At 42.4% G+C, this 13,811-nt stretch overlaps 1 protein-coding gene and 3 non-coding genes across 4 annotated transcripts; 2 read left to right on the top strand and 2 right to left on the bottom strand.

The window, feature by feature from the left end:
- Nucleotides 1-1,795: 1,795 nt before the first annotated feature.
- Nucleotides 1,796-4,342, top strand: LOC131727560 (reticulon-4 receptor-like 2; the record flags this gene model as incomplete). The annotated part of the gene is made up of 3 exons (XM_059018927.1): nt 1,796-2,020; nt 2,502-2,759; nt 3,350-4,342. Coding segments are annotated over 3 exons (1,314 nt in total), but the record flags the coding sequence as incomplete, so codon positions are not given.
- A 6,716-nt stretch (nt 4,343-11,058) lies between these two features.
- Nucleotides 11,059-11,140, top strand: trnas-uga (transfer RNA serine (anticodon UGA)). Its single transcript has one exon. It is a non-coding gene; the product is annotated as a tRNA-Ser (tRNA).
- A 170-nt stretch (nt 11,141-11,310) lies between these two features.
- Nucleotides 11,311-11,384, bottom strand: trnai-aau (transfer RNA isoleucine (anticodon AAU)). The gene has a single exon. It is a non-coding gene; the product is annotated as a tRNA-Ile (tRNA).
- A 296-nt stretch (nt 11,385-11,680) lies between these two features.
- trnal-cag (transfer RNA leucine (anticodon CAG)) lies at nt 11,681-11,762 on the bottom strand. The gene has a single exon. It is a non-coding gene; the product is annotated as a tRNA-Leu (tRNA).
- Between the last annotated feature and the right edge of the window lie 2,049 nt (nt 11,763-13,811).

The raw sequence follows: 13,811 nt of genomic DNA on the forward strand, positions 1-13,811 counted from the left end.
AGAGAAACACACTGAGACACACACACACACTGAGAGAGAAACACACCAAGACACACACTGAGACACACACACACACACATTGAGAGAGACACACACTGAGACACACACATTGAGAGAGAGACACACACACACATTGAGAGAGACACACACACACACATTGAGAGAGAAACACACTGAGACACACATTGAGAGAGAAACACACTGAGACACACACACACACACATTGAGAGAGACACACACTGAGACACACACTGAGACACACATTGAGACACACACACACACACATTGAGAGAGACACACACTGAGACGCACACATTGAGAGAGAGACACACACACACACATTGAGAGAGACACACACTGAGACACACACACACACATTGAGAGAGAAACACACTGAGACACACATTGAGAGAGAAACACACTGAGACACACACACATTGAGAGAGAAACACACTGAGACACACACACACACACATTGAGAGAGACACACACTGAGACACACACTGAGACACACATTGAGACACACACACACACACACACATTGAGAGAGACACACACTGAGACACACACATTGAGAGAGACACACACGCACACATTGAGAGAGACACATACTGAGACACACACACACAGAGAAACACACCGAGACACACACACACACATTGAGAGAGACACACACACACACATTGAGATAGACACACACTGAGACACACACACACATTGAGAGAGACACACACAGAGACACACACACACACATTGAGAGAGACACACACTGAGACACACACAAATTGAGAGACATACACTCACTGGAACACACACACATTGCAAGAGAAACACACTGAGACACACACATATTGAGAGAGAAACACACTGAGACACACACACACATTGAGAGAGAAACACACTGAGACACACACACACATTGAGAGAGAAACACACCAAGACACACATTGAGACACACACACACACACACACATTGAGAGAGACACACACTGAGACACACACATTGAGAGAGAGACACACACACACACATTGAGAGAGACACACACTGAGACACACACACACAGAGAAACACACCGACACACACACACACACATTGAGATAGACACACACTGAGACACACACACATTGAGAGAGACACACACAGAGACACACACACACATATTGAGATAGAAACACACCGAGAAACAGACACACATTGAGAGACATACACACACACACACACACACACACAATGAGATAGACACACACTGAGACACACACACACATTGAGAGACACACACACACACATTGAGAGAGACACACACTGAGACACACACACACACATATACACACACATTGAGATAGAAACACACCGAGACACAGACACACATTGAGAGACACACACACACACACACACACACACACACACACACACACACACACACATTGACAGTGTTCTCCTCTATTCATTGTCTTCCCTGAATTATAGAAGGCGTTCCTGTTTTTCCGAGTATTCGGGTTCTTCTATAAATGTCACCAAAGTCTCCGAGCCTCTCTCTGAGTGACTGTTCGCCCAGTCAGTTCTGTTATGTGCTGAGAACATTATATCATTGGGTCACTCGGGGTCAGGGGTCACTCTTAGAGAGATCTATGACAGACAACTGAATAAATGTTCATTGAGACATGACTTCAAATCTGTCTGTCTATTTGTTTATCTGCCTTTCTGTCTTGTCTGTCATTCTGTTTATCTATCAGTCTATCTCTCTCCCCTCCCTTCTCCTCTCTCACACTCTCTCCTCTCTCTCCCCACGCAGGCTCGGTGTCTGTCTGGCTGTTGCTCTGGCTGGCAGTCTGCTCCCCTAGCCCTGCCTATTCCTGCCCCAGGCTGTGTGTCTGTTACCACTCCCCGATGGCGGTCAGCTGCCAGTCTCAGAACTTCTCGGCGGTGCCGGCCGGCATTCCCTACGACAGCCAGAGAGTGTTCCTCCAAAACAACCGCATCACAGAGCTGCGGGCGCAGTCCTTCGGCTTCCAGACACAGGTACCATCTTGCCCTGTTCACACTTCACATTTATTTGTAACCCCCTTTTCTCCCTCAATTTATAAATTGTTTTTAAGACTATGTCTGCCTCACCACTGCTGCTGCTGCTGCTGCGATCTCCCCCGCAGTGACTCCTTCTCGGCTGGGAGAGGCTGGAGATAGACAAACGCACTCAAGCTTTTGTCCTCCGAAACAACAACGTGCAAGCCCACACAATAATCTAAATGTAATTCAATTCCAGTACTTATTTTGTTCATATATGTAGTCTTTTACAGAGTTTTTTAAACATACATATATAATTACAGGAAGGTAGGATGTCGGAGACAAATTGAAAATGTATGGGGGGGTCCCTCTTTTAAGTGACACTATTTAACTGTCCCTTGAGTGCAGGTCTCTTAATCGAGGTTTGACTGTAACTCGAAATTGAGCTTGAAAATGATCTTCCTCTCTCTCCCCCACCTCTCTCTCTCCCTCTCATCAGGTCCTGTGGCTCTACTCCAACAACATCAGCTCCATCAAACCCGATTCCTTCAGCGACATGCGAGATCTGGAGGAGCTGGACCTGGGGGATAACCCCTCCCTGCGCACCCTCCACCCTGACTCCTTCCGGGGGCTGGACAAGCTGCAGAGCCTGCACATATACCGCTGCCAGCTGGGGACCCTGCCCGGAAACATCTTCAAAAAACTCTACAGCCTGCAGTTCCTTTACCTGCAGGACAACCTGCTGCAACACATCCAGGTGAGAGAGAGAGAGTTAGACCTCCTATCTAATACAGTGCACCTCCAACCCTGCTCCTGGAGCCCCCCCCCACCCCCCCATCCTATCTAATACAGTGTGTCTCCAACCCTGCTCCTGGAGCCCCCCCATCCCCCCCCATCCTATCTAATACAGTTTGTCTCCAACCCTGCTCCTGGAAAGCCCCCCATCCTATCTAATACAGTGTGTCTCCAACCCTGCTCCTGGAGCCCCCCCATCCTATCTAATATAGTGTGTCTCCAACCCTGCTCCTGGAGAGCCCCCTCTATCCTATCTAATACAGTGTGTCTCAATCCTGCTCCTGGAGAGCCCCCTCTATCCTATATAATACAGTGTGTCTCAATCCTGCTCCCAGAGAGCCCCCTCTATCCTATCTAATACAGTCTGTCTCAACCCTGCTCCTGGGGGGGGGGGGGGGGGTGACAGGAGGCAGATACATACAGGAGAGCTATAACACAAATAATTTTAATTTCATAATTTAACATACAACTTTTTGGTAGTACTGAATTTTCATGTGCCAAATATCAATCTCTGTCCCTCCCCTTCCCCCTCCCTCTCTCTCCCCCTCTCAGGACAATCTCTTCTCAGACCTGGTGAATCTCACTCACCTCTTCCTCCACGGCAACCGAATCCGAGTCCTGTCTGAAAATGTCTTCAGAGGGCTGGTCAACCTGGACAGGCTCCTCCTCCACGAGAACCGAGTGCGACAGGTCAACCGCAAAGCCTTCAGGGACCTGGGTCACCTCACCACCCTGTTCCTCTTCAACAACGCCCTAACAGACCTCGCTGCTTCGGCCCTCTCCGATCTCTCATCCCTGCAGTTCCTCAGACTCAACGGAAACCCCTGGAGCTGCTCCTGCCAGGCCCGCCCTCTCTGGGAATGGTTCCGTCAGGTCCGGATCTCCAGCTCCGAGCTCCTCTGCGCCGGTCCCGAGGAGAGGAAAGGTCTAGATTTGAGGTTCTTGAGAGAAATCGATTTCGCTCCCTGCCCCATGATGCCTTACTATCCGAGAGCCCGCGTCACTTACACCTTCAGCACCAGAACGAGATGGTGGTTCCCCAAATCGGGCAAGGCAAGCGGGGGGAATTCGGACAAATCTAAAGGCTTGGATGGAAAGAAAGGACAACAGCAAGACAACAGTTACATCAGTCCAGATAAAAGTCAAACCAAAAGTTACGAAGCTGAGTCCACATTGACGAAAGTTAAAGAGCAAGACTACTGGGAGAAATATGAAAACGAAGACTCCACTATTCGTTGTTACAAGTTGGATTGTTTGAAAGAAGCAAATGGGAAATCCAGAGGCGTTTGTCCAGACGCGTCCCTCTTTCTCCTCTCTCTCTCCCTCACTCTCACCCTCTCCCTCTCTCTCACCCTTCACTTTCTTTTTCCTGAAACCATGTGAAGAGCATTTGTGAATTTCCCCTTAAAGTCTATATTGAAAAGATATTACGATTCAATTACTGCTCTGCAGTGTTGAGTTTCCTATAGACCAGCTCTGCTCTGAAACTGCTGTGCGATAACACCGTGTAACAATTTTTTATTTTTTTTTGGTTCCTGGGTAGTAAGTGTTATTTCCTAATTGCTTATGCCTCAAAAGTATAGAAAATGGCTATTATTCCCCACAAACTTTGCTTTTGTGACCAGGACAGTGATATTTTGAAATTTACCTATTTTCCAGAACATTCCAGATAGATTCAGTGCTGAGTAAACTTGGAGTAACTTCTAGAACTTTCCAGTAATATAAATAGTAGTATAAATACAGGGGCCTTAAGCCCACCAGTTCAGTTTAGTTCCACCTGCCTAAGTGGATACATATCTGCATTTTTCTGAGATGGCATCAAGAGGCTGCAATGATGGCATTCCTGATGGGTCTCCAAGGCGGTTTTACCAAGTTTCCCTGCTATCTTTGCCTTTGGGACAGCAGGGACACCAAGGCGCACTACCACAGGCGGGACTGGCCACAGCGGACCGAATTCTCTGTGGGAAGGAACAACGTCAAGTGGGAGCCACTGGTGGACCCCCGGAAGGTGCTGATGCCACCACTGCACATCAAATTGGGCCTTATGAAACAATTTGTCAGAGCTCTAGATAAGGAGTCGGCAGCCTTCAGGTACCTTCAAGACGTCTTCCCTAAGCTGTCTGAGGCAAAGGTCAAAGCCGGTGTCTTCGTCGGACCACAGATAAAGAAGATCCTGGAGTGCAATGAATTCCCCAAGAAGCTCACTAGTAAGGAGAAAGCGGCTTGGAACAGCTTTGTCGCAGTGGTTCGGGGCTTCCTGGGCAATCACAAGGCCGAAAACTATGTGGAGCTGGTTGAGACTCTGGTGAAGAACTACGGCACAATGGGCTGTAGGATGTCCCTCAAAGTCCATATCCTTGAGGCTCATCTTGATAAATTCAAGGAGAACATGGGAGTGTACTCGGAGGAGCAAGGCGAGCGCTTCCACCAGGATATACTGGACTTTGAACGCCGCTACCAAGGACAGTATAACGAGAACATGATGGGAGACTACATTTGGGGGCTGATTCGTGAAAGTGATTTACAGTATAATCGTAAATCTCGAAAAACTACTCATTTCTAAATCTTTTGTAGTCATTTTTGTATTACTTTAGTATTAATACATGTTAATTTGGATTCATATGTTGTTTTTTTCTGACTTTATGTGAACGAAAAGATACAAATTCGCCCGTTCTCATTGGAAATAGGTAAATTTCAAAATATCACTGTCCTGGTCACAAAAGCAAAGTTTGTGGGGAATAATAGCCATTTTCTATACTTCTGAGGCATAAGCAATTAGGAAATAACACTTACTACCCAGGAACAAAAATTGTGTTACATAGTGTAATGAGTCTTATTAAAACTGCTGTGCGATAATGAGTCCTATTGAAACTGCTGTGCCATAGGGAGTCTCATTGAAACTTCTGTGTGATAGGGAGTCTTATTGAAACTGCTGTGCCATAGGGAGTCTCATTGAAACTGCTGTGTGATAGGGAGTCTTACTGAAACTGCTGTGCAATAGGGAGTCTTATTGAAACTGCTGTGCGATAGGGAGTCTTATTGAAACTGCTGTGCGATAGGGAGTCTCATTGAAACTGCTGTGCAATAGGGAGTCTCATTGAAACTGTTGTGTGATAGGGAGTCTTATTGAAACTGCTGTGCAATAGGGAGTCTTATTGAAACTGCTGTGCAATAGGGAGTCTCATTGAAGCTGCTGTGTGATAGGGAGTCTCATTGAAACTGCTGTGCAATAGGGAGTCTCATTGAAACTGCTGTGTGATAGGGAGTCTCATTGAAACTGCTGTGCGATAGGGAGTCTTATTGAAACTGCTGTGCAATAGGGAGTCTCATTGAAACTGCTGTGTGATAGGGAGTCATTGAAACTGCTGTGAAATAGGATAAGTCTCATTGAAACTGCTGTGCAATAGGGAGTCTTATTTAAACTGCTGTGCGATAATGAGACTTATTAAAACTGCTGTGTGATAGGGAGTCTCATTGAAACTGCTGTGTGATAGGGAGTCTTACTGAAACTGCTGTGCGATAGGGAGTCTCATTGAAACTGCTGTGCAATAGGGAGTCTCATTGAAACTTCTGTGAAATAGGATGAGTCTCATTGAAACTACTGTGCAATAGGGAGTCTTATTGAAACTGCTGTGCAATAGGGAGTCTTATTGAAACTGCTGTGCAATAGGGAGTCTCATTGAAACTGCTGTGCAATATTGAGTCTCATTGAAACTGCTGTGAAATAGGATGAGTCTCATTGAAACTGCAGTGCAATAGGGAGTCTTATTTAAACTGCTGTGCAATAGGGAGTCTCATTGAAACTGCTGTGCAATAGGGAGTCTCATTGAAACTGTTGTGTGATAGGGAGTCTTATTGAAACTGCTGTGCGATAGGGAGTCTTATTGATACTGCTGTGCAATAGGGAGTCTTACTGAAACTGCTGTGCGATAGGCAGTCTTATTGAAACTGCTGTGCGATAGGGAGTCTTATTGAAACTGCTGTGCAATAGGGAGTCTTATTGAAACTGCTGTGCAATAGGGAGTCTTATTTAAACTGCTGTGCAATAGGGAGTCTCATTGAAACTGCTGTGCAATAGGGAGTCTTATTGAAACTGCTGTGCAATAGGGAGTCTCATTGAAACTGCTGTGCGATAGGGAGTCTCATTGAAAGTGTTTGAGAGAGACCCAGGGAAAGCACTGTTTTAAAAGGAACTAATCTAAAAAGTTATATAAAAAAATGAAATGGTGTCTTTCCTATAGACTTGCTCTGTACAGCTCTGCAGTGTTGATCTCTCTTTCCTTTTAACCTGTTCTGTACAGCTCTGCAGTGTTGAGTTTCCTACAGACCTGCTCTGTGCAGCTCTGCAGTGTTGTTTTCTATAGACCTGCTCTGTGCAGCTCTGCAGTGTTCAGTTTCCTATAGACCTGCTCTGTGCAGCTCTGCAGTGTTGGTTCCTATAGAACAGCTGTGTGCAGCTCTGCAGTGTTGAGTTTCCTATAGACCTGCTCTGTGCAGCTCTGCCGTCTTGAGTTTCCTATAGACCTACTCTGTGCAGCTCTGCAGTGTTGAGTTTCCAATAGACCTGCTCTGTGCAGCTCTGCAGTGTTGAGTTTCCTATAGACCTGCTCTGTGCAGCTCTGCAGTGTTATTTTCTATAGACCTGCTCTGTGCAGCTCTGCAGTGTTGAGTTTAATATAGACCTGCTCTGTGCAGCTCTGCAGTGTTGAGTTTCCTATAGACCTGCTCTGTGCAGCTCTGCAGTGTTGAGTTTCCTATAGACCTGCTCTGTGCAGCTCTGCAGTGTTGGTTCCTATAGACCAGCTGTGTGCAGCTCTGCAGTGTTGAGTTTCCTATAGACCTGCTCTGTGCAGCTCTGCAGTGTTATTGTCTATAGACCTGCTCTGTGCAGCTCTGCAGTGTTGAGTTTCCTATAGACCTGCTCTGTGCAGCTCTGCAGTGTTGAGTTTCCTATAGACCTGCTCTGTGCAGCTCTGCAGTGTTGAGTTTCCTATAGACCTGCTCTGTGCAGCTCTGCAGTGATGAGTTTCCTATAGACCTGCTCTGTGCAGCTCTGCAGTGTTATTTTCTATAGACCTGCTCTGTGCAGCTCTGCAGTGTTGAGTTTCCTATAGACCTGCTCTGTGCAGCTCTGCAGTGTTGAGTTTCCTATAGACCTGCTCTGTGCAGCTCTGCAGTGTTGAGTTTCCTATAGACCTGCTCTGTGCAGCTCTGCAGTGATGAGTTTCCTATAGACCTGCTCTGTGCAGCTCTGCAGTGTTGAGTTTCCTATAGACCTGCTCTGTGCAGCTCTGTTCATAATGAATTACAAATTACACTTCTTTTAAAGTCTTTTGCCATTTCTTTCCCAGTTTTATGTCTCTCTCTCTCTTTGACTTTCTTAATTGATACGAAAATCCCTACAAAATATTCTGCAACTGTTTTAAGATGTTTAAAGATGATATATATATATATATATATATATATATATATATATATATATATATATATATATATATATATATATACAAAATGTGTTTCAGATGTTACAATTTGAAACTGTTTTCTTTTTAGTTTGGAATTGCGTGTATTTTATTTAATTTAAGTGCAAAATGACTATTTTTTTTTTGAAGGGACTGGTCCATTTAGGTGCAGTCAAAGAGAGGGGTGAGGGAGTTTGGACTAGTAATAATATTGTAATAATAATAATAATAATAATAATAATAATAATAATAATAATAATAATAATATGCACAATAGCCTTAGACCAATCACCCCCTATACTAACTATAATGGACTGTTCCGTGTTACTTTGTACTTTTTTTTTTAAAAAGGTGTTGGATTGACTGAATTTGTGTAATTTTAGGAATTTGTTTATAAAGTTGTGTATTGATTTTTTCATTTATGTATTTATTTGTTTATTTCGTTCATTCATTTTCATAAGTGTTATTTCTCAGGAATTTAAGATTTACAACATTTTATGGATTTTAAAAACAGCACTGTACTGTACTGGAGATATGAGAGCCAGCTAATTCAATACAGTCCAGTCTAATCTAACAGCACTGTACTGTACTGGGGATCTGAGAGCCAGCTAATTCAATACAGTCCAGTCTAATCCAACAGCACTGTACTGTACTGGGGATCTGGGAGCCAGCTAATTCAATACAGTCCAGTCTAATCTAACAGCACGGTACTGTACTGGGGATCTGAGAGCCAGCTAATTCAATACAGTCCAGTCTAATCTAACAGCACGGTACTGTACTGGGGATCTGAGAGCCAGCTAATTCAATACAGTCCAGTCTAGTCTAACAGCACTGTACTGTACTGGGGATCTGAGAGCCAGCTAATTCAATACAGTCCAGTCTAATCTAACAGCACTGTACTGTACTGGAGATATGAGAGCCAGCTAATTCAATACAGTCCAGTCTAATCTAACAGCACGGTACTGTACTGTACTGGACATTTTGGTAGGGAATGTGTTCACATGCGACAATTGACAAGCTCTTACCAAGATGGCAGCCCAACAACAAACAGAAAAAAAAAACGAAAAAATATTTTAACTATTGTCATTCTTTTAACAAAAAAAAAACATTCTGTGTTGTATTGTGTTGTATTTTTATGTATTTTTGTAAAAAAAAAAACATGTTGAATAAATGCTTTATTTAAAAAAAAAAAAAACTAAAAAAACACCTTTTGTGTTTCCTCTTTTCAAGCAAAATGCAATGGGACTTTATTTGATTTCATGCGAAACACACATACATCAAATATATTTCTGTCAATAAAAACATAATTCTTAAAGGTTATTAAATTAGTTTTATCTTTTCTTAATGAATGTCTTTTAAATTTGTAAAATTATAACCCATTAAAATAGAACAAATCGACAGAAATTAATGCATTTGTCGCTCGTTACCCTTTTTCATTTTTTTATTATTATAAAGTCCAGCCACTGTAAAATATCAGAAATTATCGCGATCGCTAAAACCCAGCCCATCACTGATGTATCATGGGAACAAAGAACAGTCGTTTGAATTTGAATACGAATATATTCAATATTTGACCAAAAAAGAGGGGATATGGCAGGAAGACAAGTAAGAGAATAATCTTTTTTATTGTATTTTCTTAATTAAACAGGAAATAGGAAACTTTTTTTTTCTCAGCGTCTTTTCTGTGTTTTCAACGTGTTGTGTTGTCAGGATACCGTACACACTTAACTCGCTCAGTCAAAAATAGATTTTTTGAAGCTTAACTATTTATTTTTTTGTTGTAATATTTTAAAAAAATCTCCCAATTTGGAATATCCAATTGTTTTTTTATGGCGCTGCTGCAACTTCCCGTATCGACTCGGGAGAACGAAGACTCATCATGCGCATCCTCTGAAACAAACGCCGTCAGCCACCCTCCTCTTGTCACACTGCAAAAGCAAAGCCAGCCGCACCTGGCTGTAGCGGTGTTGGAGGAAACGCAGTTCCGCCCACAACTCGCAGGCGAACGGTCGCCACAGGAGTTGCTGGAGCTTGTTGAGACAAGGATTACCAAGCTGACCTAAGCCCTCCCAACCCGGGTGGCATTCGGCTTATTGTGCGCCGCCCCCTCGGTGTTCCTGTCGGCGATGGCATAGTCTGGATTGGAACCAGCGATCTCCAGGCTATAGAACACACCCTGCATTTCAGATGAAGCGCCTCAGCTGGATGCTCCACTCCCCCCCAACAATTCAGCAATTCAGTAGGCTACATTTGACCCGTTCAGTTAATCAGTGCAGTGTTTTTCACTAGTTTTCTGTTAGGTTCTCATCTGTTTTCTTTCTCAGTATTAGCCGTGATTTCCTGGAAAATGTGACAGTGGCGACCTGCAAGTTTGGTCCATCCATAATTAAATACTCTACTGCAGTTACTGCTTGCTCTTAAATATAACTCTATTTAATGTATTGCAGCTGCTCTTATTTAAACTGCCTTTACATTGATTTCCACATTCCATTTTGCACTCGTTATTCGTCCGATTTGATCTCCATTCTGCTTCCAAGCTGATGGCTGGGAAGCCTATTGTTTCTGTTAGGATTAAATAGCTACGTATTTTGAAATAAAGATGTATTCATTATTATGAACGTTAACAGAAAGTATATTGTATTTACTTTTCCCATGTGTGCTTGCCTTGTACAAATCTGACAGAGTTTCAACAAAGGCATTTGACTTGGGTTCATTAGTTAGCCTATACTGCCATCTACAGCATTACTGCGGGAGCCGTTTATTTCTTTTGGATATTTTCACAACTAACCATGCGAGCATGTAGTCGTGGCCGAGTGGTTAAGGCGATGGACTTGAAATCCATTGGGGTTTCCCCGCGCAGGTTCGAATCCTGCCGACTACGTAAGCTTTGTTTTTAATTGATTGTATGTGTTCATTGTTAATGCATGTTTAAAGCACAGGAAGTCTGAAATATTACTGGTTGTACTTCATATCGCTTCGGTTCATTTTGTTAAAGATTGTTCATTTTGGCACCATTACAAATGCTGTGGTTTCTTTAAAGAAGAAAAGCCATGGCCCGTACGGGGATTGAACCCGCAACCTTGGCGTTATTAGCACCACGCTCTAACCAACTGAGCTAACCGGCCACACACTCAAAACTTGATACTAGAACCCGAGGAAAATAAGTCCTGCGGACATTATGTGTTCTACCAAGATGTTCTCATGTTAAACTGAACAATAACACATTCAAAGTATTGGAAAGGCATAATTAGAGGCCTCGTCATAATGAGGCAGTTTAACAGTGTGAAGGATGTGGTGAGGTGCAGGCTTGCGGTGACTTTCTCTCATTTAACGAACTTGTGATTTGAATACTAACAAGAAAAACAAATCAAATTACCAAGCATTCGATGGACGTTTTAAGAAATAAATAAACAAACAGATTTGTCAGAAGTGGGATTCGAACCAACGCCTCCAGTGAGACTGCGACCTGAACGCAGCGCCTTAGACCGCTCGGCCATCCTGACTTACACCGACGACTTTGCACAACACTGCAGTACACTGCTGAACCTCCAATGTCTGACGCTACAGTAAATCACCTGGTGTGTGCGTGAACTTATTCTTTATCTGTTTATATTAAGGAGGGCGACCTTTTTCGTCGCATTCTATATGGGATCACAAGGACACTCCTCTTACAGACAGAAAATATACGGCAAACAGAGCGATCGCTTCACGGTTAGAAACAAATCAGAACAGTCTGTTAGCAAATTAACTTCATGAAAAAACCACACAGGCATTACATAAATGTTACAGATATGTATCGTAGACACAAAAGTTGTAACATAATTGAGTACATTTGTAAACTATCCGCCAGTAACAGACATTATCTCACATTATCTCTAGTTTCAAACGCATTATCACAGGCGGCACAATTACGACATGGAAAAAATCCAGTATATTTGTCCAGTACACCTAGATCTCTCGAACATTAAAATGAGTCAGCCCTTAAAAAATCATTACATAATCACATCACCAAAACATACATTTTACAAAAATAAATCTGTCATTGAATTAATTTTCCAGTTTTTCATTGCATTGTTTCTTCCCAAGTTCTTAATATCCATCCATATATAATCTTTCACTCTACCAAAAACAATTTTACAAAAATCAATTTCTGTTGCTTGATTTTTTGTTTTATTATACAGATTCATGTTTCTCAACAACCACAAAGCTTCTTTGGCACTGTTGATGATCAGCCATGCCTTCTTCCAATTATCTGTTTTTAAAGCCCCTCTTGGCCCATACATAATCACATTACATGTCAATTCATTTGTTTTGATAAATTTTTTTCAGAAGCACTTTTACCCTCCCCCAACATCCTTTAGCAAACTTACAGTTACAAAAGACATGTTCAACCGACTCAGTTTCTTTACAATCAACTCTTACACATGTATCTGTCATTGCCATTTGTCTTCTGTACATAAGCTGCCGACAAGGTAAGCGTGCATGTACAGATAGCCAAGCTATATGCTTCTGAGTATTAGATAAGCCAGGATATCCTACATTTCTCCACACAACTGTTGACACGTGTGCACATTGAAAATTAACTTTGATTAATTTAACATTTGCCAGTTTCTTTTTCTGCAAATCTCTAGGTTTCCACTTTGCTTTTGGCCAATCCATCAGATCATATTCTAAAATAAACCGTGAAGCCTTCTTGTATACAAAAGGCATCATCCAACTGTAGGGCACTGTCAAATTTATATAAATTAATCCCATCTTTCTTACAAAATGTCCAAAAAAATACCTGGCAAAGGACTGCATTTCTTATTCATCTGAAGAATTGTGTTAATTAGAAAACAGACAAAATTTACATACAAATAAAAAATGACATTAGGAAAACCTTTCCCTCCATTTTTCTTTTCCAACATTACAGTTTCCCTTTTCACCTTTTCCATTCTCCCCCCCCCCAAAAGAAAATAAACAGCTCCCTATTAATCGATTTGCAAGATGCTCTGTCCGGAGGAAAAACCTTTGCTACATATAAGAGCATTGACATAAACACCACTTTAATTATTAAAATTTTACCTTCCATTGACAACTTTCTGGGATTCCAGAAAGTGATTTTCTTTCTCACTTTACTCATCACCTCCACCCAATTCCTTACCCCACTCACATTTTTATCAAAAATCATGCCTAAAACTTTAATGTAATCATTCTTCAATTTTAACATTTTCTTAATTTCATCTCTCTCCTCCCACTCCCCCATACAAAAAGCCTCACTTTTCTCCATATTAATTTTCGAACCAGAAGCTTTCCCATATAAAACCATAATTTTCAAAGCTTCCTGAATAGAGTAGAAGTCTTTACACATCAATGTCACATCATCCATGTATGCTAAGGCTTTAACCTCCTGATGATCAGAGCCAGGAATTACCACCCCCTCAATCTGTGTATTCTTTCTAATTTGTAAAAGTGCAGGTTCTAAACAATAAATATATAACAGGGGTGACAAAGGACACCCCTGTCTCACCCCTGACTTCACCTCAAAACCAGCAGACATAAATCCATTAACA

This window comes from Acipenser ruthenus, unplaced genomic scaffold (assembly GCF_902713425.1).
Source record: "Acipenser ruthenus unplaced genomic scaffold, fAciRut3.2 maternal haplotype, whole genome shotgun sequence".
NCBI classification, from domain to species: domain Eukaryota; kingdom Metazoa; phylum Chordata; class Actinopteri; order Acipenseriformes; family Acipenseridae; genus Acipenser; species Acipenser ruthenus.